We start from the raw sequence: 25,605 nt of genomic DNA on the forward strand, positions 1-25,605 counted from the left end.
CCTCCTTACCCAAAGCTGTCTGCTGCAGAGATGCTCCATAGGAGACCAGAACGCGGCTTCTGGTCTGAGCGCTGCGGGGAGGCGGACTGCTGGCCTGTACCAAGATGATACTCCTTCCTGAGAGCAAGACATACCACGCCGTAATTTCCGTGACAGGGAATTGAACCTGTCCTACTGTTCTGTGGGATGCAGGTGCTTTCTGTAGGCTGGTTTTGTGCTGGTGAGTAAATAAGCCAAACCACCCAAAGAATTTGAGCCACCACTCCACAAGGCAATGTGGGTGCAGGAGGAACAGTCACAGCAATTTATTAGCTCCATGAGCGTTGATTTTTGGGTAACTGAGAGACTGATAAGATAGCGGTTGTAATGTTAGGTGCTACAGGAAAAACAAGTAATTTGTACTTCTCCTTGCCAATATGTCTGAAGACTGATAGCGTTTGGTTAAGTGCAACTTTAAAAATTAAACCCAAGCAATTTCTTCCTGTGGCTTTTCAGAACCTTGTGCATCAAGATGCAGCTAAGAAGAAATGCGTATCTCTCTCTCTCTCTCTAAGTGCTATGTATTAAAGCCGGTTTCTTTTGTGAAATTGCTGGGCTTTGTTGCTGGAATTTTGTGCCTATTGGCCCTGTAGAGATTGTTGCCTCGTCTTTGGGCTCTGACAAGTGTGTTTCTAGAGCTGCTGCAACTTCTTCTGAAATGTTGATGTTGCAGTAGGATGACAAAGGAGGAATCCCTGGTTTTAGGGTTTTTTCCTCTTGCAATCTCCTTGTGTTGCATTGCCTCTTGCATTTCTTCTACTAGCTGTTAAGTAATTCGCTCCCGGGAAGCCGGCCGGAGTTCCCTCTCGCCCCACGCTGCCCCTCTTTAGCTCCCTCTGCCAAGACTTCCCTGTTTGATCTACCTGTTTCTTCGGCCACATCAGGCACTTTAATGTGCAGATGGTCTGCAGGACTGCTGCTGTTTCAAACAGTCCTTTTATAACATTCTGATTCATTTTATTCTGATGTGTATATATAAATAATTGGATGCCTTTAGTAGGTTGCAGCTATACTCACAAGTGATACTTCTATCATTTTTCCTTGGCTGTTTTGCAGAAGTCAGTAGGCAGATGTGGGAATTGGTACCGCTCTCTTAATGAATGCGGTCACTCAAATGTCTTTAGCACCTGAGTGTTTTTTTTCTCAACAGCAGTCAGCTTTCACTATTTGTATCGCCCTTTCACTCTACTATGCTTACATTTCTATAGCACTGTATGTTTTCAGCAAAATTAATCAGTATAATTATATGTGATTTCCAATGTCAGGTTCAGCTGAAACACTGATTTAAGGTGGTGATTAGCCCTATCGGAAGCAACGAGGACAGAGAGCTAATCTGTGCCTAAAACTGTTATTTTGAAAGATGCTGTTTATACTCGTAAATTGAGTATTTCCTCTGAACTCCCCCCCAACCAATTTGAATAGAAAACGTATTCATGCTATGTGGCGGTGTACCTTGTTTGGTTTAGATTGCTGGTTTGCTGCTGTTGGCAGAGGCTGCTGTTACTCGGACAAAAGGGATTGAGCTAGGTGTAGATAGTCATTAACAAGACCTCTGCACCTCTGTATTTGGCTAAGGTTATACCAAATGAAATCTTTAAATTATTTCAGTTTGCATAGTCTTTATCTTCTCTGATCCCTAAAGAAAAAATAAAGTCCTCTGAATATTTTTTATGAATAGCGCAGCAGGAGCAGGCATGTCTTGAAATGCTGTTCCTCCTGTGTAAAGTGCCTGCCTGTGGATTGCGTTCTCAGTGCATCTCTTGACAGCGAAAGTCCTTGAATGCTCACAATGTTCATGAGACAGGTTCAAGGTTCGTTACAAACACAAACATGAAAGGCTTGTGGAAGTGTGGATTTATTCTTGTTTCAACCATGCAGCCTTTCAGAATAAGGAACATCTTAAAGATTGCAAGCTCCAAGAGTGATTAATTTGCTATTTTAGTCCTTTAGAAAGTGCAATTATATAGAAATGAAGTTCCTGTGTCGTGACAAAGTTCAGATCAATTAAAACAACTTACTTTGCTAATGATTTCAGACCATTGTAATTTATTGGTAAATAAGTGACTTCTGAACGAACGCACTTCTGTCAGTGCACAGAGGAAATACTAACAAGTTCTTGGAGGAATTAAGTCTCTAATTTGGTAACAGGCTCTTACTGCAAAGCGTAAGGGTCGGCTTGCCATGTAGCTTGAAGGATTCCAGCTTTTGGAGAACAACCAAAGCTTCTGGTGGGTTTTCAGTGCTCGGACAAATGCAGGTAATGAGGGAGCAGCGGCGGGCTGGACTCTCCGGCAGCCAAGGTGCCGGCAGCCTGCCGGGCTCCCGCAGAGGAGGGCACGCTGTTCTCCCCTGCAGGCACCTTTTGGGCATGTGCCCCTTCTCCCTGTGCTGCTGTTGACCATCAGGAGGAAGCAAAATGCCAGCGGGCTGCCCAAAGCCTGGGTGGGTTTTTCTCCTTCAGAGCTGAGCCCCATCTCATCAGTGCCAGCAGAGGACACGTGAGCATCTGACCTCCAGCCTCAGAAACAGCACAGCGCTTAACTTCCCGCTGATGTCGCAGCTTCAAAGCATACCTCTTCTGCATTGTATTTATTTTGAGAAGCTATTTAGTTGGGTTTTCCCTGATTATTTCAGTTACAAATAAAAATTCAGGGGTTTTGCCATATGTGGCCAAACAATGTTAACAAGCGCATCCCTTTAGCAGATGCGAAAAGTTTAGGACAGGTGAGGTCCATGCTCTGATCTTCAGCAGAGGCAAGAAGTTAAACAGCAATTGTTGAGCAGCTGTTACGTCAGCCGCAGATATATTCTGCAAAATCTTTTGAATGGTCTTTCAAAATGGACCTTTTGAGTAGAACTTAACAGCATTAAAAAAAAAACCTCTGAGTCAGTGCTGGTTTTGTCACAGTCTCACTTATCCTGTGGACAAGTCTGCTGCAGCTTCAATTTGCCTGCTTGGGAAAATAGGCTGTCACATGCCAGGGACAGCCAGATCTGTCAAGCTCTACACAGTTTTCCTTTATTAGTTCTATTGGTTTTATTGCCTTTCTTATGCTCTGAGGGATGATGGTTGTTTAGTGACAAGAACCTGGAAAATCATTCAAGTTGACAATGCTTTTTAGATTTCATTTTTTCCTTGTGTCTCTATCTATAAAAAAGAATGACTTGATGACACGGTGAACTTAGCAGGGAGTTTGCAGTATTACTGGGAACTTGGCTTCAAGTTTTGAGGTCTGCTTCTGTTGCTGTCCCCACATCACTGAACTACAGGGGTGTATGGACTTCTAGCTGCCGTACTAGAAAACCCTGGTTGGAACCTCACAGCTTTTTGTGTGGTAGGGAGGTACTTGGTTTTTTTGGCACAGTGACAACCTGACTTTAATTTCCTTAGACGTGGTAGTTGTTTTGGTCACTTCCAAATTGTGTGTGCAAGTTGGGAGGGAAGATTTTTGTGAGAGTTCTTGCAGTACTGAGCCAGGAGAAACATTTCTGACATAGTGCCAAAATATCAGGAAACCTGGAGGAGACAAAATTCAAAGTAGCTGTGATGGAGGATCTCCTCTGGCTGTGCTGCATGGCTTGTTGTCATTAAACATTCTATGCCTGAAGAGCGGGATGCTGCGTTCCTCAGGGTGCTCTCCCAAGTCAGAGCCAAACAGACTCTGCAGGGAATCTGTGCAATCACCCACGCTGGTTGTGCTGCTTGTAGTTTCATCACGTATTCCTTTACAGGTTTCTTTAATGCTCCCTGATGTGGCAGGCAGACAGCACGTAGCGCACGAAATATTTGCCCTTCAGGCTGGCAGAGCAGGACATGGTCTCCTCATGCTTCAGTGTCACGGTGCCTTCAGGAGCCTTGGGCTGGGCAGCTTCTCCAGTCCCAGTGTTCAGGAATAACGCGATCAGCTTTTGCATACGTAACGAGAACGGAATCCCCTTGGCTTTGCTGCTGCCCGGCGTCTGTCGCTGTGTGCGGCGGGGCGGGATGGCGGTGGCAGCACAGCCCCTTCGCGGGGGCGGTGGGTACCGGTGGTGCTGGTGTTCGAGCCTAGCAGGCAGGGCGAGAGCGGCCGCTCCTGTGCAGGGCGTTTGCCGCTTCTGATGCGTGTTCTTCTGAGAACGAGTAGGCAACAACATGGGGAATCCTGGTGACTTGAATTACTGCTGTAGCTGACGTTTCTGCTGGTCCTTGCACTCTGCAGCCGTGGCAGGCGAGAGGAACACTCCTGATGGCAATGGAAACGTTCCTGGTGAACGGCAGAAAGCAGCCACCGCTCCTGTGTCTGTCAAGACGAAAATCTTTCCCGTTGAGCTGTTAGCAAGGAGGCACGACTGCAGTCACCCCAAATCATGCTGTTGCCGAGTCAGCACCAAGTCTCCATTCTGGCGGTATTGGAGAGTAATGATCTGAGGCTGGATGAGTAAAGACGCTCGTATCTAGCAACAAATAGGAGGCATCTGGGCAGGGTCTCTGACTCAAAAAGGCAGCCTTTGCCAGCAAAAGAAAACCGTTTTCCAGGCAGAAAACCTATGCAGGATATGTACAAATACTAATATGCTAAATATTGGCGTTTTCTGGCAAAGTGTACACTTGCTCAAGGTAGATCATGCTATGAAGGTAATTTTTCTAAAGGCCTTTTGATGAATTCTGTCCCTTAATGTAAGAGATGTACTTGTATCTTTAAACTGCAGTGTAGTGGAGTTGAACTGGTACAAGGGGACTAGAACTCGTCCCAGTGAAAGGGAGCAGGAGATGGAACAACAGGAAAAATACGCTCTCCCCTGAGTGTAACGGCCAGGGGGTAGGTGTGGAAGAGTGCCAGCGTTCCTCTCGGTCTTACCTGCGGTACTGTCGCACACTTGACAACTGACGCTCGGATCAATTCTCTTGCTTTTGTCTGTTTTTGAGGCGTTGCGTGGTGAAAAGTGACCTATGTACATGGTTGGTAAATGGACAGAAACTTGCTGTAGCCGCTCGCACCTGATGACCTGCAGCAGTTGCTGCTGGCAGGATGCACACCCGTGATCGGAGCCCTGACCTGGTTGGGGGGGCTTTGCTGACGGCCCCGGGGCCAACGCAGCCGTGGGGGAAGAAGCAGCAACTTTCCAATTTTCGTTGCTGCAGCACCAAAGCACGCTTTTTTCTTTCTCTTGTGTCCCATACCTGCAGGGCGTGATGTTCCTAGATATTAATACTAATTGATAATACTAATAATAGCATTCTGTTCTAATACCTCTTCATACTATTGAACGGGTTGTAAGTATGTGAGGAACGCTGTCTGATGCTGAAGTTAAAGATGTGAGATGAGCAAGCTGAAAAAGAAAAACTGGTCTATTGTTTTTTAAAGAACAGTAAGACGCGAGGGTCTCTATTCCTCTTCCATCTTCTGTGCAGCCAGGAAAAAAAAAAGGCAGTATGTTTGGAAGGTCTGGATAGTGGAGAATATTGCTGTTTCTGGGGTTTCAAGGGCTCTTTCATAAGCTGTTCATTCCTCGGAGTTACCTATTTCTTAAATGCTACTTCAGATGCATTGGTGCCTAAGCTGGAAAAAACCCTTTGATCTGCACTTGCTTTCCCTAGCATTTACAAACTAAAATTACTTGTGTTAAACTTTAATTATTCCCATGTCTAGCACTGGATGTTCCGACTACTGCTGCTTTTTTGGGATGTCTCAGAAGATACCAGTGTACATAGCTGGCTGAAGTAGCTGATGGGTAAAATGAATAATGACTTGCCATGTGTAGTAGTCTCTGCCTGTTATTGAAATTTAGCAACTTCCCTGCCTTTTCATACTTTGTAAAGCGTACAGTGTTGTTGGCATGGTGTGTTCTTTTCTCTTGCTAAGGTGAGTGTACACCACAGGCAGCAGTGCTCAGTTTATAAAATATCTCCACTTCATTGACACTTTTGGTGAGTAAACTTAAAAAAAAAAAACAACCAAACTTCTTCATATACTGGCAAATGTGTGGCTATTTGTTATATTCTTTAGAAGGCATTGCCAGAACTTCACTATTTTTATTAGAACATACTGTGAAATAAAAAGATTGGGGGAAATCTCCAAAGGAAAAGCCATAGAGTTACCAAAGAAGTCTTCAAATACTCAACTGATAAATTTGCTCTCGCTACTTAAAAAATCTAATTGGTTGTAGCATTGGCATCCGTCATCTGCTCAGCCTGAGCCCAAGGGCTAAACAAAGCTCACCTTCTGCTTCAATAACACAGCGTTTGAGGTTATCGGTGCCCTGTCATCTGCTAGGAAATTACCAGGCTGCTCCCACGCAGGGGGTTTGAGACTGATGGATTAGGCTGAAGAGCAATTTACTTTGCTTTAGCCAGGTTGTAGCACCCCTTTGCTCATCGCTAATAATAACATCTCTAGTTAGCAGCCAGGTTGCTTGGTCTACCTCGGGAGCTTGAGGCAGGATGGGCTCACTACCCACTTTACCATTCTCTTCTCAATGTATGAAAGAGATACCTGGGAGAGACTGACTGCTTTGGGCAAAAAGGAGCCAGGAGGACATGTGTCCTTTGAATTCAGAGTCGCGTTGGTGCTAACCAGAGCTGTTTGTCCTGGGAGTGGTTCTGTGTTTGCTCTCTTATGTGAAATAGAGAAACAAAAATCCAATTGTCAGATGGTACACGAAGACCTCCCTAAAAGAAACCTGAATACCTAGATGGCTAGAAAGGACTTGGAGCCCTTGGAGAGCTCTGGTAAGGAGATCGCTGCTCTCATCAGCAGGTCAGAGAAGCCCCTCTGAGCCGCACAGCAGCACTGGTGGGGTTCACGTTTCCTTTTAAGATTTCAAGGCATCCACTTGGGAGTCTAGAAACACATATACAGGAGGCCTGGAGAGCTGGGTTTGGTCTCTCACAGCCTACAGCAGGCACTCTTAGATACTAATCTCTGTTTGTTAATCCCCTCTGTCTGGGGAAATTTGAGGCTTCTGAGTGGTAGTGAAGAAGAAAGAAGGGTGTCTAATAATTTTTTTTTCTTGCAAATCAGAAGAAATTAAAGTCTGATACTCTGCCGTAGGATTTGATGTTTCCAGTCTGAAGTGCTGCATCAGTTCCCAGCTGGCTGCTGTGAGTCCTTTTTAGGACACCATGCCTAATGAGTAAAAGCCAGCAACTGAGCAACTGTGGAGAGAATGGAGGAGTCCTGCATGTCTTTGCCAAACTGCCATGTTGTATCCCTGGTACCTGCCCATCTCCGCCTCCCAGTCACAGCCCCAGTGTTGCTGGCCTCCTGGTGCATCTTCAATTTGGACTCCCGCATCTCTGAGCGAAGTACAGTTGGACTCCAAAATACGTACCACAGGAGGAGAACTTTGGATTCCCTGGCACCGGGAGTTATTCTTGTCTGGAAATGTTATTCAGGCGCACCAAAACCTTCAATGAATAACCTATATGCTATACAGCGGTGTCATAAGGGCTATGCCATAGGAACAAAAATGTTGCAGGACTATCAAAGCCAACATTAAGAAAGTGTTTTGAACATTATTGATGTTCTTCCTCTGGGAATTGTATTACCAGTCACTGATATCAAAAGTAACAAATTTAAAGAACCTGTAAATGACAAAGCCCTCAGAGCAAGAGCAAAGAATGAAAATAAAAAGGACTTGTTGGCTTACCATGTACCATATAGGCTGCGTGGAACATGAAAGAGCGTTTATCTCCTACTCCTCCAGGCAGGCATCACGGTCGTGCTTGTATCCTTTCCAGGCACCTGGAGCCCCGTGTCTCTGCAGTCGCTGTGCTTGTGCAGGTCCATGGGAAGGGGCGAGGGCCGGCGTGCGCCGTGTCCTGCTGGGGGAAGGAGTGGCGTGCGCGGCGAGGGGCAGCGCTTTCCCCTCGGGCTTGTCAAGCCGTTCACCCGACGCAGGTGCCAGCCAGAAATAACAGGTAGTCACGTAACAGCAGAGCACCGCTGTACGGGGAGTCGTCGGGCACAGCGTGAGGTGGTGGAGACTCCCGCGTCCTCCTGGCCGCGTGGCGGCTGGCAGCGGGAAGCCGCGGCAGAACGGGCCCAGACGGCTGCTCGGCCCGGCTCTGCCCCCGGGACGCTGCGGGAGCTGCCACCAGCTCCAACGCCGCAGAAAGCTCCTCTTCTGGTTGGTGTGTGTGCAGGGGGTTGCATGGGGCCGGGGGTCCACAGCGCCCTGTGAAAGGCCGAACTGCTGGTCTTGTCTGTCTCGTGCATGTGCAGACCCCCGGGGCCATCTTGAGTCCTACATCCTCAGCTCCCGTACACTGACGCTCACGTGCCACTGCTGCGGGGAGTATATGCCGCTCTTGAGGGGCAATCAGCTTCAAAATTATTTTAACGCATTTGCATACATGCAAAAATAGCTTGGAGCTTGATGAAGCTTTAGGAGCGGCGCCGAGGGACAGCACATCTCTGGAGGGCAAGCTTATTGCGAGCTCTGGGTATGTTCTCCTGGGGTTTTCTCGTTTGGTATTTGGAAATGTCAGCTTCCTATGACTTGTCCTGCCTATAACAATACCAGTGGAAAAAAATAAAAAGTGAGGTGTCTTCAGGTACACATTGAACTGTTCTTAGTTCACAGAAATGCATTAATATTTAAAAGTTAATAGTGTTATTGAGGCAAACTAGGCCATCAGCACGAAAGAAAAAACTTGCACCATCTGCATTCAAACCAGAATTTGAAGCGGTGCATTCTGTTGATACAAACTTTGAAAGCACTTGGTGAATGTCAGTGGAGCTTTGAAATTAAAATTGCTTCTTATTTCAGACCAGCTATTGTTGCATCTCTGGCTTGGGCGAGCTGGGAAGGGATAGAAGCCACTTGGGGCACACTTTATAATGCTGGCATTTCTGGAAGGTGACGAGGATGGAAGTGTTTTGAGCTTAGCTCTGTCTGAGCCCGTTTGAAATGCAATGACAGAATTCCCACGTAAAGGTTGTGATAAAAACAGAGAGAGGGAGAGGATATTCTGTACTTCAGAATGAAGAAAATAAAAGGTCCTCACAAATGTCAGCCGAGGGATCTGTCTCTCGCTTGTTGAGGAAAAATAGGCTGAGTGCAGTAGCAAAACTTTTCCAGAGTCACAGTCTGTAGAGAGGCTGGCACCATTGTTTTCCATACCTCGATATTTATGTTTGTGTCCTGATTTGATGTGGCTTTGCTCATGTTTGCGTGGATGGCGGAATGTGGTTCTGAACTACTAATGCAACTGCAGGGCAAGACTCTGCTCTTGTGGCTGTGAGGTTCCTTACTGAGACTTCGTGTGCTAGCAAGTATTTGCTTTGTCCTGCCCTGGGAAGAGCTCGGTTTGCTATTAAATCGAATAATCCCAGTATATAACTTTGTCCGTACCGGTTAGCAAATTCTTTGAGATGTTCTGAAAACGAGAAGCACGATTCAAGTGTAGGACGTTTTGAAATGTAAGGTGGCTCCGATTTGTCTCTTCTGCACCACTTTCCATGCAGAAGAAATTATGCTAGTCTGCCAATGGTTGCAATATGCAGGTTTAATGTAAGAAAGCATAGAGGCGTTGTTAAGTGTCAGTCTTCAAAGGCGGAGAGTTGGAGTAGCAGTATATGCACAGTACAGCAAGAAATTTGTATGTCTGTAATAAGCCTCGTTTGTCAGGAAGAGTACCTCATAGGAATTCAAGCCCAAGGAAGCCTTTGCTTTGCCCTGGGGGCTATTCTTTGGAGATCCCCAAGGCTTTTGCAAAACCTTGGACAGCTGGAGAGAGCAAGTGGCAGAAAGGAGGAGGAGATGCTTTGACGATTTCCATGGCAAATTTGTCTCCCTCAAAAGGCAGTTGATACTAGATGCAGCGGCTGGGTTAAATGGATCCGTTGCTGCTATGATGTGGTTTTCATGAGCGGGGTGCGTGTTAAGAATATCCCTAAGCAAGCTGAGTAGGGCAAGCTGCTATCTGTAAGTTCTCTCTGCGTGCTTTTTTTCGTGGTTTCGTGTTTGTACGTGAGCAATGGCATCGCCTTAGAAGGCTATTAAACTCGCTCACACAGCTGCACAGGCACCTCCTGTGAATGCCCGTTCAATGGCTGTTGATGTCTCGGCTGCCCTTTCACGAATCCAGATGTACAGTTGTAAAGGACTGAGTGGAAAACAGTAAAAGCCATGGTTTTGAAAGGGGCAAGAGCAGCTTTTGCTCCTTCAGCTCCTCTGCCTTGCTCTGTGGTTTGAAGTCTGGAGCGCGCCGCCGCTCTCCAGGAAGGCGCTTCGCGGGCTGGAGCTGAGCCGTGCTGTGGTGGCAGGCGCAGCAGGGGGGTGTGCGCTGCTTGGTGCCTCCATGCAGGTCCTGCCAACGCTGTGAGCGTCTGCGTGCCGAAGGCTCGAGTCTCCTCAGCCCTTCCCAGGCGAACGCTCTCGTGGCCTCTGCTGGGTTCGTTGCTCCAGAGCAATCATCAGGCCAGGAGACTTCCCTGCTGCGCCCGGACATGGGACTTCTGCACCAGCACCACCAGCTCCACTGGGTGTTTCTAGATAAGCAACAGTCCGAGCTCATGGCTGAATTATCTTGTTCCCTGTCAGCTGCCTGTGTAAGTTAAAGCTTCCAGCTGGGAGCAGTGACACAGATGAAAAGAAATTTCCATTGTCCAGAAGAATACCTGCATGAGAAAAAAGAAGTGCTTTTTGTTTTATTTTGCCACATGCTTCTAGTTGTGCGGTACTGTCCTTCTGTTATATCTTACAATAGCAGAAGAGGCATTGCTCTGAAAGATAATAAGCAACTCTTCAGAGTTTCTTTTTGGAAATCAATTTCTTTTTGGAAATTTGGAGGCCAGAAATTACAGCACTGTATTTTTCTGTGTCTTTCAAAATGCATATTAAACAGGATCCCCAGGGGTATTGAGAGGTAGTATTGAGTGGTATATAAAATACCTTCAAATATATCACATTTGATGATGTATTAGTAAGTATTTGGTATTTTTTCTATATTAAAACTCTTGCTTTGCTGCTTGCACTATTGCAATGGTGCCTGATGATGACCAGGCTGATCCATGTGCTGTTCATAACCCCACGGGATTGCTGCTGGGCTCACCTACAAAGAAAAGCTTATTCGGAGATCTCCTGACTTTTTCCTGGACAGGACTCTCCTGGTTTCTGGGATTGTCTTGGGGCAATTCAAACCAAACCACTCATACTGGTAAATCCTGAACACCACCCTGGACCTTTCTTTTGAGGGGGAGAAAAAGACTTCAGGACAGCTTCCGCTCCCTTACCGCCGTCTCCCGACATTGTGTTCAGCTCTGCTGGAGATCTGCTGGTGATGCTTCCACAAGGCTCAAGGAGAAGGTGCTTAGGATGGGGCTCTCGCTCCTGTTTGTATTTGGGTGTCGCTGCCAGCATGTGGAGGACAAATCAGTGTTTCGGCCAAGGATGCTCTCTGCAGGCTGGCTCTTGGGGACCCGAAAGCAGCGCTCCTGAGGAGCAATGGGAACATGCCTGTGTCACTGGCGTAGTAGGGATGGGACGGGCATGGTTTGTTCTTGGGAGAAACAGGCAGGTTATCAGGGGATGCCAGGAGCAGTCAGAGGAGGAAGAAACTAAAGAAGGATTAAAAAAGAAAATAACAAAAGGAAAACCTGTATTTTTCTACTCCAGACCCTGCCCTGTGGTGGCTCTGTACCTCCTAGTCATTCTTTTGAGACATGAAATGTAGAACAGAGTGCAATTTCTTTCCTGATTACACTTTATCTTCCCTTATCAAGGTATTGAAGAGGAACTGGGGAGCACATTACACAGAATACAACTCTACTAAATTTCAATTCCCTTTGAAACAATTGCAGGAAATCTCTATTATAATTACATGAGGGTCTAAATCATTTTTTAGCATTATGAGCCCTTCATGATTTGTCGCTCCCTTGTTTGCAGTAGGTGGAGCCGTATCAGCCTGTTGCCAGTCTCCTGTCTCAAAAATTAGTGAATTTAAATAAACAAAAAGAACCTCAAAAGGCTTTGGGCTGAAAAACTGGGAAAATTACTCTGTTTTGGAGCTGTGGGCTGGCTGACCTTTGAGGACACCTGTGGTATCCATAGGGTGTAAATCCTGTGGTTCTAGGCATGGCCAGGATGCAGCGATAGTAGCGGGGAAGGGGACAGCCACCGCCCTGGAAGGGACCTGCCACTCTTGTGCCCACACAAGGATGAGGACATTTAGCAACTGCTCCTGAGCTGGTGCATGTCAGGATGCTGATTTAACCAGGTTTAAAACCATATGTGCATGTCTATATGTCTCTGCCTGGCTGACCCCAGGTGTCTTCTCCTCCTCAGGAAGCTTTTGAAGGGATGCAAGTTCCATTGGCTCTTTCATGCAGCTGGAGGCACAAGGTATAAGGTTAATTCAAAGAGCTGCACGGGCTAAAATGGATTTCCCAGCAAAAAACTCTGCAGCACAAGTTCTGCTCTTGCATCTGGCTCTGGGGTCCCCCTTTCTTCCAGGTGCTCCGGTGCTTCAACTCTCGGGTGCCGGGGCTGTGCTATGTGTCTGCTAATTGTCATGTTCTCCCTAATTAAGCATGCCCAGCTCAAGATGACTTAAGGCAATGGCTTGTGTATTTAAAGTCCAATGTACGATTTCTTTGGTTTTCACTGTTACTGTGAAAGATGAATACATTCTAACACGTCAGCTGCCAGGTTGCCTTCTGTAGTATGACCTCAATTAGAAATTAGTTCAAGGATAAAGAAATTGCTGGGATTCAAACCAGTAATATTGTCCAAAGCTAGCATTTAGTCTCTGGAAAGGGGGAAAAAAAAAAAATCCCATTATTTGTGTTGCGTATTTGTGCATTGTACTTCAGGTATCTCAGGCCCTGCTCTCAAACCACTAAGAATATAGGGGGAACCTGCCAGGTAGACTCTTCTACTATTGATAGCAGCGTCTATCATCAGGTTTTATTCCTTGGTTTGTTTTTAGATCACATATAGATGATACCCGGACATTCCTGGTACCTGTCTCGAGTTACCAGTGGGTGCTGAAGCATCACAGCAGCCTCTCAAAACTATGGAAACATTTCTGTATTCTCTTTTTCTGGGTGGTAATCTCTTAGATGTATTAATCCAGTCACCCCACAGTGATAGATGTTAATTATATTCCCAGGAAGCTGAGATTCCTTTTCAACCTTTTGGATGGTTTGAGGAATACCAAGTAAACCTCATGAATAAATAGCTGTCAGAAAAGAAAAAACCCTTTTATAACTTTGGGGGTGAAAGGGGAGGGAGAGGGCACGGGAGCCGCCTCTGCATCCGCCTGCTATGCTCCTCTGCTCCTTCTGCCCCCTTGTTTTGTGGTTTAGCCATTAGGGCTGGAAAAGGCTAGTTTCACCTTCCATGTTTTTAATAATGCATAGTACTTTGTTCGACAGTTCAACATAACGGAAATAACACGGGTATCCAGTACAAGCTGGGGCGACGGGCTGCACAGAGCAGCGGAGCTAATGGCTATTGCTCCTGGGGCCCAGGGTTGTATTTGGGGGTAATTTCCTTGCAGGGTGGCTGGGATTAAATTCGCCAATGCTTATCATCCCTGAGGATGATTTATTTCCTTTCATCCTTCCAGCGGGGACTACAAATGCAAAACTTGCAGCTCAGAGGTATTTTTCCAAATAAAATATTGTCAGCTGTGGTCATCGGTGATTTGGAAGCCCCTGCTAGTGAGATTTAGCCTTGAGCTGATTGCCATTGCTGAGCAGCTGAAAGATGGCCAGAAATGGCTTTTGGTTTTTGCGTTAAAAAAAAACAAAACAAAAACCATTCTTTGGGATGGGGACAGCGAGAAGGGAGAGGGGGGTTTTTTTGTGATTATTCTGCCCTGCCTAAGAAGGGAGAGCTCCTCTTGCATGGGGGACTGACTTTGGGCAGTAACGAGCAAGCAGAAGGCGGTTGCTGAAATGAGAGGATGGTTTCCCTCACAGCTCTGCCAGCTTGGAGTGGTGGTGGTACCTGCCATTCCTTCGTCCGAGCTGGCTGACCGTGCTTTTCTTTGCATTTCTGCCCTCCCTGCCTGCTGAAGTTGGGGAGCTGGAGCAGCCCAGCTTGTTTCAGCTTTGTGTTTCTGCTAATGTGAAAAATATAAACATGGAGTGAGCTGGTGGAACAAACAATAGCTGATTTACTTGGTTAATTTAAATAGCATGTAGTGGGTAGCAGAGGGAGGCTGCATCGCTGCTCCAGCAGTCATGCTGGGAGGGAGGTCTGCAGCACCATTACGTGCTATTATTACTTTCTGGATAATGTATACACTTTCGCTATCGCATAGTTTTTCTCCTTCATTTTTCATGAGAATTGGCACTAGATTAATGGTTAAGCCATGGAAGAAACGTAACGCCGTGCCAGTCTGATTTATTGACCACTTAGTGCCGATGAAGCTGCAAACAAGAGTCGGACAGATGCTGCAGCTGCATTTTTCTTTATCAAAACCAACAGCTTTTTTGTGTGGGGTTTTGTGTTTTGTTTTTTTTTTCTTAACCACTTCTTGCGCTGTCTCCTGCTTACCCTACAGCGCTGGGGGCACTGGAACGCATTCCTCCACCACCCTAAGACGACTGTGCTGAGGAGGTGGACTGGATGCCTCTGGTGCAGCATGCCGAGGAGCCTTGGCCCGGTCAGGGACAGATGGCAGCAACTCTGACGCGGATGCGCGGGAAGCAGAGCAGCTCTGCACAGGCTCTGGGCATTGGAATCACGGCGGCTTTCCGCCAGGCACGATGCCAGAGCTGTCCGCAGCCCAGTCCAGGGCTCCCCGTAGGACCTCCCTGCCACCCGGGGGAGGGCCTTCTGCCATGGCATGTCCGCTCTCCCGGCATGTTTCCCGCCTGGAAGCTACGTTTGTAATTCTTTTTTTAGTCTTTCACATCTCTCTTGTCCTGCTGGTAGGTCTCCACAAAGAGAGAGTGAGTATTCTTTTAATTTGTGTCAAAATTTGTTTCAGTTTACGAGGTAGATTTGGCATTCATGAGGCTTGCCAATCTGGGGTCAACTTTTAGATGTAGACCTACAAACAAACCTGTTGGTTTTGTGTTTATTTTATGCTTTTATATATCAAAAGTATAATATATGATACTATATATTTCATATATAAAAAGTGCCAGCCCACTGCTGAGGTCCACTTGCTTCTTGCAGCAATGAAGCCAGGAAGCCCTGTTGTCCTGACTTGCCTGGTGACAAACAGGCACTATCAGGCTCTGAAGAATACAGTTTATCTGAAACAAAGGGAGAAGCGTCTATAGAACTGCCGAGTCGGCCAGCGCCGTGGCAGCAGCGTGTCCTTGCCCTCTTCTTTGAAACTTCTCTGAGAGCTAAGAGGTGTCTTTACGCAAAATCTCTGAAGCATATTACTCTTTACTTCATAATCTAAATCGCTAATTACATTAAATTAGCTGATGGAGACTATTTGGGTGTATAGGTAGTAATTTTTATCATCTGCACCTTTTCTGAATTATGCATGAGGACCGGAGCGTTTCAGACCTGCCCTTCATCGCCTCCCTAGTCCTGAGCGGCGCCATCCGCTTGTGTTGGAAGCGGCTCAGCCACCCTGTTAATTCCCCGGGAGCCCTGGCTGTCACCTCCATCGCCTTTAAAGGGTAAAACAGGAAGGCTGAAAAGAAAACCTGGCTCCGTCTTGTGTGGTGACAGCTTGGCAAGAGAGGATATGGTGTTTTAATGTGGCCTTCTCTGGCTGTCTTGTCTAGGGCAGATGTGCCCTGTGAAACGGAAGATTTTCAACATGCAAAAATCAAACATGAAAGGTCCAATTGTTTGTCTCCAGGAGAACCTTGGGAACAGAAGAGCCAATGGTTTTCTTTGCTTTAGCACTTCCAAAACTGCTCTGAAATAAGTTGTTAGCAGTTTCTGACTAGGTTACCTTGCCTCTTCCCTGTGCGATGCAACTCTTTACCAAGTTCTTGCGGCCGGTGTTACTGCAATCTAGCAGAACCTTCACTGAAAAATCCCTTGCTTGCAGTTTTCATCAATGTCGGGGGGAGGGGGAAATGCAAGTTTCTGCTTGCCTGTCTTCTTAACTTCTAAAGAGAGCCTCTCTTCCAGACAGGGACGCATCTGGTGGCTGGAGCCCTGCTGGGTACCAGCATGCGAGGGGATGCAGAGGGAGGGAGGGCTCTGTGGGGCTGCTGTGCATGCCATGCTGCTGTACGTGGTCACCACGTGAAGGGGTGGCCTTTCAGCTGCCAGCACTGTCTTGGCCAGCTTTGGGGAGCTGGGAGATGCAACTAGCTGCCCCCTTATCTCGGGGATGTCCAGGGTGCTCCCCGCGTGCAGGGCACACGGTCACCCCCGCACCCGGCAGCGCCGAGCGCTGCCTTGCTCGGGCCCTGGGCTGGCTGCAGGTGCAGCTGCCCAGCGCACCACGCCTGGCCTCGGTGCTGTGTTTTGCCCGTCAGAAGTTTTCTTTCTGCTGGGCTTTCCATGGTGCGGGCCCACATACCGCTCCAGTGCTCTGCGGGTTTCGTAAGTGTGTGCTCCCATTAGCACAGCCTTTGCAAACGAATGGTGGCTTGCGTCCCCTCTCCCACTCCGAACAGGGCTCTAGCAGCACTAATGAAACATTAGAGTTTTAATTACACCATTATCCTATTTATTTTTATAAATAATTCCAAAGCAGTCATTAAAGTTTGTGAACTTAGGAGTAAATGACTTAAGGGAAAGAAATCAGCTTCTCAGTCTTGTTATTATCTATTGTACAATCTCCCTGGGATGCTGTTGGGAAACTAGCGGAGTTGTTTCTGTTGCTGCTGTTAAGATGATTCATTTACTCACAGGGTGGTAACACGCTGCTCAGCTCCCTGCTTGAAACGCCTGTGTCAGTGGGACGGCGCTGCAGTGCGTCAAGGCGGTGTTGCATCCCCTCTCTCAGCCTGAGTGAGAAGGTGCACGGGGGGAGAGGGGTGCGTTAAACGGCCCTGCAGGAGCGAGCGCCTTGCGGTTGTTCTGCAGCAGTTCTGCAAAGGACACAGTCTCTTCCAGTCCCGACTTTCTGCTGCTCACTGTTTTCATCGTAAAGCTGCAAGATCTTCAAAAGACAAGAAATTTTGGGCTTGTCTGACAAGAGCCTGTTCTTGGGGCACCCTGTAATACTGTTTGTGAGCCTCCTTTGCTCTTCCCTCCCTCTTCCTGCTGCCGTGCAGAAAGCGTGGCCGTTACTGATGTTCTCGGGTGAATTTCCATGTATTTGAAATACCCCGATGTGGACCGGAACTAATTGAAGTGTTGGATCAACCAGATCACAGGCCCCTTAAAGCAAATTACCTGGTGTTTGTCGTGACTGCTGTTTGCAGGACTCTTGCAAGTATTTGGTGTTGTATGGGTTGGAAAAAAAGATTCACCCTGAGGACACAAGGGAAGCAGGAGAGTTGCAAGCAAAGGGCACTCGAGGGGTGGGGGAAGCTGCGTGCGAGCTCTGTTGTGTGTTGTCTTTTGCCACCTCTTTTAAAGAGCAGCTCTGATCTCGGGGAAATCTGGTACATACTGGCATCTAATTATGATGCTTTCTGTTGTAGTTTTAATTAGGAAGGCAAATGCAGAGAGCCCTGAATGGGGGGAGGGGCACAACGATGTAACTTTTGGTCTGCTCTCCCCGCAGAATCCAGACATCGTGTTGGTGCACTACCTGAACGTCCCTGCCATCGAGGACTGCGGGAAACCGTGTGGCCCCATCTTGTGCTCAATAAACACAGACAAGAAGGAATGGGCAAAGTGGACAAAAGAGGAACTCATTGGACAGCTCAAGCCGATGTGTGAGTACCTGGAGGCTTTTCTGCTCTTTTGCTTTACAAAGGGTTAATTTAGAGTACAATGTCTTACTGCTACCAGCCTTTCCCACGAAGGAGTCATTTGTCACTGTCAAACTCAACTTGCATCTGCATGCACTTTCTTTCTTCCCAATATTCAACACTTCTGGGATGTGTAGTGTGAGAGCTGCCCCAGCTGCCTCCAAAAAGGTCATATTCCAAAAAAAGTCCCCTCCACACACTGGGAAAAAAATTGTACCTGTGGTCTTGCATTTTCATGCACCATTTGTAGGCACCTACTCTGTTGCAAAAAGCCTTTGCCACATTGGCAGGTAGGTTTCCCCCAAGGGCACTCCGTGTTCATGTGGCTCAGTGCCAGAGCAGAATGTGTTGCTGCTCTTTACCTATGGACTCTGTGGAGCCGACTGTTTCAGCGTGGGTATCATTTACTACTGTTCTAAACTTTCCAGCCTAAAGAGAAGGCTGCTGAGATGTGCAGGATGATGGGGAAGCTTGCTCTGGAAACGGGCAGCTCTCTGGAGTTCTCTGCATCCACCCTGTTTTCTTTCACATCACAGTTATATTGTACATCTTCCTCCAGAGAATATGTTCCAATGTTCCACAAACATCTTTTTGCAATGAAAGGAAGTTTGGGCATAACACGGGTCTGTAAGCAAGAGGAAACTAACTGTGGGAACCACAACTCCAAATCTAGGTGCTTGCATCTGAGTCAACAAATACCAGGTCTGCTTTTCTCCCTCACCCCTACCCCCAGTCAGATGCTGGTGTCATATCTGGCTTTCTGTAGTTAGAGGTCACAGCCATGAAGTACGTTCTGATGCGTCTCGACCATCAGTGAAAGATCAATCTCACGCTGACTGCAACATTAGTAATCTGAATTGGCACCGCTCCTTTGTTGCAGCCGGAGTTCTGCAGGCCCATGTATTCTTTTTCCACGCCAAGTTGGAGGGCAGAAGACAAGCAGAAGAGAAGAGAGAAAAAGACACATTTGCTAAACAGACTATTGCCCCTGGGACCGATAATCTTAGACAGAAATCTAAGATGTTGAAGGTGTGGCTGAGACTGGACAGGCACCTTAACATTAAGCAGGAGAGGAGGTGGCAGCCTGCTAAAAAATCTGCAGTGCATCAAGAAAATTATGTGAAAACTACAATGAACTCGCCGTAAATTTAATAACACTTTGTTCTTTTGTGTCTCAGGAGGGAAGAGTGAAATTCTGCACAATTATTCAGAGTATATATGTGTACACATGTCTCTGTTTATGGGTACATATCCTGGAAGAAGCATCCTTAGAAACATAGCTAAAATAAAAGCTTTAGATTCTGATCAGACCTAGAAAACAAAGAGGACAGGGATAACCGTGTTTGGTGAACACAGAGGGGCACTGCTTGCCAAGAAGCCATCAGATTTGGTTCTAGTATTGGGTGTGCCATGAAATTCTGGAGCCAAGCACATTAGTTGCATTACATTTTTGCGTTAATCACATTCTTTCACAGACTTCGCAGTTTGATTGCCTGACATTTCCAAATTTTTCTGCCCTAAAGCAGATTTGTCAATGACTTAATGAAAGCATTGTGCGTGGTGTCGCTGGTGAAGTGACAGTCTCACCCTTTCACCTGTTCCATGTTGCAGTTCATCTAGTTTTGTTCCTCTGGACCTGGAAGCTCTGTGAGGTTTTTGTCAATCCTTTCGTTTTCTTGGTTGCTATTTTTCATAAGAATTTCATGTTTAAGACAAGTTAGTGATGATGCAGCCAGGGTGTGCATGGAGGTCTGAGGCCAAATGCTGTACCTGCAGGGAGGCTTTTGCCTCCTGTTCCAGACCATTGATGCCGTTCAGAATTAGAAGGAGAAGCTGATGCTACCTTTGGGGAAAATGCCTCTTCCTGGTCAGAGGCTAGTGGCAGCGTCCAGTTCTTGACTTGTTGAGAACAAGGGCTGTTTGTTCAAGGCCTACTCAGCCTGGACCTGCAGTCAGTTAGTAAAGCTTTTGACCTGTCAGGTATTAAAGCTTTTTATATCGGAATGGAGGATAGAGAGTCAGTGGTGTGGCAGTCAAAGGCTGGGAGCATGTTCTCTTGGCTGTGTGTGCCTGGAGAACTAAAAGTGATGTGGCAGATGGCTGGCAGGGAGAGAGGCATCGGTCTGAGAGTCCAAGCCAGACAAATACATCAAACTGTTTTTCCTGAAATGCAGAGAGACCCTGACTGGGATGAGCCTGGAGGATGCTCACGTTTCTTGAATCCATAATTCACTCGGCTCTCTCTTCCTTCCCTGCTGCATCATCACAAAGTCAGTCCAGGCTTCAGCAAGTGTTCAGACTTTTTAGCAGGACCTGTAGCGATAGGACAAGGGGTAACGGTTTTAAACTAACAGAGGCTGGACTTAGACTAGATATAAGGAAGACATTTTTCACAACGAGGGTGGTAAAAGGTGGTAAAACCCTGGCCCAGGTTGTCCAGAGAGGTGGTCGATGCCCCATCCCTGGAAACATTCTAGGTCAGGTTGGACGGGGCTCTGAGCAACCTGATCTGGTTGAAGATGTCCCTGCTCACTGCAGGGGGTTGGGTTAGATGGCCTTTAAATGTCCCTTCCAACCCCAAGATTCTGTGATTGATGCAGCAGGCATCTGGGACAAGCACAGGCTCCTGGTACCACACTGCATCACCTCCATGAGTGGAGCAGTGTGCTGAGGTCTGGGCTGCTGAGAGGTGCCTCTTCTTGTCCTGGTCTTGAAGATCTCTGCAAACCCAGAGCTTCTTGACTGGCTTTAGAGGTGTCTTTTCCTAATGCTGTGACTGTGCTTGCACTGGTGGTTATGGATTAAAAAAAAATACCTTTTTGGAGCGGCCATACAGTTCTGAGAGTTTTATGGAAACACTATTAACTTGTTCTAACGTTGCTGCTCTGTGCACTAATTAAGAGACTGAAGAGAACCCATCCTTGAAAGGTAAATACTTACTGCAGATGCTCTGAAAATGGGGTTTTTTTCAACATCTCCAACGAATGAGAAATGAATATCACAAAATGAATAGCGATAATACATAAAAGTTCTGCAGGAAGGTTGGCTGAGTCACCTCTAAGTCATTTCAGGATGACTGGTATGAAGAATGGGCCTCAACTTGGTGTTGCTTTCAGTTTTTACCCCCTCTTGTGCCCCATTGTAGTCTTGCTTTGAGATTTCTCTGAACAGATTAGCAGATGTCCTTAGAGGCATCTGGTGGTAAAAGCAAAATGCAGTGGCAGAATCCAGCACAGCAGAATTCTGTATATAAACTCCATATGATCAGCAAATTGTGGGCCAGCTCATGTTGGGGGTTTCTCCAACTCATCCCCTTTTGGCTTTCTCATCCCTCAGCTGGCAAAGTATGAGTTACAAGCTCACAGCTGGTGCTGCGTTGCAATCCTTGTTTCAGGTCCGCTATAATTAAGAGCTATCTTTCTTTTGGAAAAAAGCTTGTTTCATTCCTCTGCTGCCTGGAAACTGATTGCTTCTGCTCATGCCGCCGGTATGCAGCCACAGCTGGGGAAACTGGGGAGTTTGTGTGGCACCCATCAGACTTAATATGTTTGGGCATAGGCAGCTCTTGCCTCTTCCAGGAGTCACCAATTCTCTCTCCTCTGTCTGCATAAGTGAAATGATCTGGGGCTCTTGGAGGTGACCTGAGACTGCACCCATGTGTTGTCATGACTGGAGAGGGCATTAAACACTTGTAGCCCAGAATGAAGTTTCAGTAGCAGTAATCAGCATTAATATGGTTTGAAGAATTGAGCTGTTGGGTATTTTGATCTGGACTTAAATTTATATTCAGTTTCAGTATTGTGTTTAAAGGGGTTTTTTTATAGTTAATCTTGAAAGATCGGTTGTACAAAAGTGCTACATGGGGTGACTTCTACCATACCCCAAGCAGTTTGTTAGAGCTACAAAGTGACCCTCAGTGGAAATGGAAGCTTGTCAGCTTAGTTCCAGCAGACCTCCATGTAAAAAGTGACTTAGAATCTTTAAAAGAGTTTGGGTTTAGTAATGTTTTGCTGGATTCCAGTTTTGCTGGAATAGTACTTACATGTTACTATAGTTGGCTGCGGACTTTTATTAACAAGGGAATACAATAGTAGGTGTTAGATAGCCCCTCGGACTTTGAATACCTCCCGATCACATCGGCTGCATAGCCAGTATCAGCCATCTGCTCGATTTCTCATGTTCTCACCGTGATGCATCTCTTAACCCCTTTGTTGCTGCAAGTGGAGCATGGTGAGGCTGGGTTGACATTTGGACTTGATGATCTTAAAGGTCTTTTCCAACCTTAATGATTCTACAATTCTAAGTGCACTGCCCTAAATGTGGGTCACATGCAAGAATTGCACCTTTCCTCTACCTCTTGGATCTATGGTGGCCTCTGTGCCCAGAGGAGCTTGTTCCCATGCCTATATGGGCCGCTCCTCAGGAAATGTGGTTTCCCTGCAGGTGAGTTTTACCCACTGTAGAAAGTTCCACTTTGCCAAAAGAGCAAAGTCAGCAACCGTTTTTCACTGGGTGCTTTGGGCGTCTTTCAACGGCCGTTTGGAGATGTGGCGGTGAAAGAACTCCGCCAGCTGAAGCGAGTGTTGATGGTAATCCAGTATGAACCAGACTGTTAGCAGTAATGGCCATTTAACTTGAGGAAAGCTAAACCAAAGAGTTTCCTGTCCCCCTAAAAGCTGGATATTAAACCAGGTGCAGCAGTTGTAGAACCTCTCTGAGGTTGCCACGGCTGCACCAGCCTTTATTTTCCATTCTTCCTTAGTATTTTATCTCCCCTCTTACCATTCAGCTGTAGTGACTCTCAGACTCAATACTAGAGCATCTGCTGAGGTGGCGGTCCTCTTTTCCTGGCAATTCCACCCCGATGTTAAAAAATAATAGTAACTGTGTGGTTCAGGTGTCTCCACGCTCCCCGGGTTCACCATAGGTCTGGTTGGGTGGTCGAAAGACGTGTGCGGGGTGGTGCTGCTGGCAGCCCAGCGGAAGAGCTGGACTCCCTCCTGTGCCGTGCTCATGAGGGACTTTTTTTCCCCAAAAATCGCCCAGCAAGTTTTTTGGGGGGGGGGGCTGGAAAACCCTACACAAACACCACACAAACCCGCCCGGCGGGAGCCCGGTGCGCGGCCTCCTTGCGCCCCTGCCGCGCGGGGCCGCGCGCGCCCGTTCCTTATCCGCTGGCGCCACCTGGCGGCCGGGCGCCGTTCCCGGCAGGGCGGCGGAGCCCGCGAGGCGCGGGCGGGCGGGCGGAGCTCGCTGCCGGGCAGCCGGCGTGGGGGCAGCGGGCGGGCGCGCGCGGGCGAGGAGCCGCAGCAGGGCCCGCTTCCTCCGAGCTGCCCGAGGCGTGGGACCGTCGGCTCCGTCGAGCTGTCGGTACTAACTCCACCGAAATACGGCACCGCCGCGCTTTTATGCACAATTCCGGAACTTGGCCAATCGCATTGGAAATTTCGAGTCTTGCGGAAGGCACCGGCCCAGCAGTAGCAGCTTTGTCCTGCTTAACATCGTCAAAGGCAAGAGCTCCTAGCGTGATCTGCTTTTTATTATAGGTGAGTACCGTGTAGATGGCTTAGGAGAAGGGTTTGAGAGAGTTAGCTGTGGCACTGCGCTTTCATGTGTGAGCAGCCTTGAACTTCAGGTGTCTGTAAGTAAAAATTGCTTTAGCTGTAAATAAAAGTCACAGAGGTGTCACTCCAAGCAGCTTCAAGAAGAGCTGTGTTCCACTGGCCCTCTCTGAGGGTAATTGAACCATATGCGCTTCCCACTTGCTGTGAAGGATGCGGTTGCATCTGAGCAAACCTTCAAGGAAAGGTCTCACTTTGGAAGAAAGGCTTAAAGAACGGCTAAGAGTGAAGCGTCTGTACAAGTCCTCACAAAGACATTAAAATTCAGGAGGTGTCGTGAAGAAATGGCGAATGTGTAAGGTGATCTTCCTCCGCTTGCACCCCCGGCAGCGAGGCTCAGGAAGTCTTTCCTTCGTAACCAATAATGAGTGGAAGCCGAGGGCTGGAAAATCAAAGCTGAATTGTGTGGGGGCGTCTGCATATGAAAGGATAAATCTAATGGAAATCTCCTCTAGCCAAACCGAGAAATAGGAGCAAGGCCTTCTGTCAATAGCAGCGCAGCAAAAATCGAAGGGACAAGGCTGCCATTTCCAATTGACCATTGCCATGGAAACAGCCTCCTGGTGTCAACAGTTGGTGGAGCAGGATGTAGGAAGCAAGGCAGGCTTTTGTTCCCATCAGCAGGGCGGTAGGACAAAGGACCCGCCCGTGCTATGGCCAGCGTATGTAGAATTTTTGAAGTGTTTTGTGTAGGTCAGTAGCTGCTGAGGGCAGGACTCTTGACGCAAGGATTTGCAGCAGGCTGTCCGAGATAGATCAAGAGGCAGAAGCAAGCAGAAACCTGACCTTGATTATTCTAAATATTCCAACTCTGTCAGTCTATACAACTTACCTGTTTTGTGTGGGAGATGTCATCGTTGTTACTCAAAAAACCAAAAGACTGGCCCTTACCTGTCAAAATGGGGCAAAGGAGCAGCACGTGTAGGGTATAGAGCATGACTTCATTATGTAGCGTACGTATGTGCGTAAGCTGTGTTGTTTGTACAGGATACAGAAGAGCAAGAGCTTTGGAATAGAAACAGGAAGTGTGAAGTGGATGAAGTGGCAGAGAGGAATGTCTAAGAGCATTTGGAAAGGGTGAGATGATCAGATCTAAATGTGGGAAGGTATTTTAGGGACAAATTTTGCTTAGGGTGGAGGAAACCACAAAGAGGGAAATGGCTAGGGTCTTAGCCATTGATGGTGTTCAGTTTAGAGTGAAGGTGAGACAGCAAGGTAGGCTTGAGGGGATGGGAGGAGGCAGATACCTGCAAGACTGAAGGACTGCAGACCTGGTAATTGTGGAGGACTGAGTACCAGCAGCAGAAGGCAGAAATAGCCAGGGCATTGTAAGAAACGTGGATAATCTTATTTTTCTGTGTCATAAGTTTCCTTCGGCTTCTGAGCTGCCTTCTTACTGGTAATCTAGATAATTTTTCATTTCGTTGCTCATGATGGTCAGACAAAGTCTTGACAGTGCTAATGAACCAGGGGATGCTGGGCCAATACTGGAAGGTCATTTTTATTGTCTTGCCTTGACAAGGGAAGAAAGAGAAGAAAGGTGTGAGCCTGTTCTCACAAAAAGAGGTTGAAGGCATTTCTGCTAGGAGCAGCATTAGCACTCTGAATTGTGGACCTTCCTCCAGCCTCATTTCTCCTCAAGCACCCAGTGAAATACCAGAAATTCTCCCCGGTTCCACTGCCTCAATGCTACAGGCGCCGTGCAGAGGGTGTGTGGCAAGGAATATGTCACTGCTGTAATGCAGCAGCTTTTAGACCTGTTTGTGGTATCACTGTAAAGGAAAGTGTTGGAGCAGTTCACAGCTTTTATTTTAAGTTATAAGGAAATGCAGGAGGAGTCTGAACAGAAATCCAGATTAAAATACTTCCCAGAATTTCTGATAAGCTTCAGTCTTCTTTCCTTTTTTTTTTTTTTGTGTTCCTGCATTATCACTATATTTAAACATAGTTCTACAGTGGTTTCACTTTTTGAACTACTAAGAAATGGGAGGAGTGTGTGTGTATGCTTTTTATTAACCTTCCTTTCATAATGCACTTTCTTCCCTATAGAAATCTCTCTTCCTGCTGATTCATTATGTGTCAGGAAGCCAAGCGTGACATGGTAAAAGCCATCTTGATAGTATTTGGTATTCAGTACTATCAAATTGCCAGCTCACAAG

The 25,605-nt window shown here is 47.1% G+C and overlaps 1 protein-coding gene across 2 annotated transcripts in view; it reads left to right on the plus strand.

The window, feature by feature from the left end:
* Positions 1-25,605, plus strand: part of CAMTA1 (calmodulin binding transcription activator 1) — a gene marked incomplete at both ends in the record, with an annotated part of 311,800 nt that overhangs the window by 230,750 nt on the left and 55,445 nt on the right. For both annotated transcript variants that reach the window (XM_082009441.1, XM_082009442.1), the window contains one exon: positions 17,636-17,789. In XM_082009441.1, coding sequence (XP_081865567.1) covers positions 17,636-17,789 — 154 coding nt within the window. The remainder of the gene's footprint in view (positions 1-17,635; positions 17,790-25,605) is intronic.

Source organism: Phaethon aethereus (assembly GCF_964289735.1).
Source record: "Phaethon aethereus genome assembly, chromosome: 21".
In the NCBI taxonomy this organism is placed as follows: domain Eukaryota; kingdom Metazoa; phylum Chordata; class Aves; order Phaethontiformes; family Phaethontidae; genus Phaethon; species Phaethon aethereus.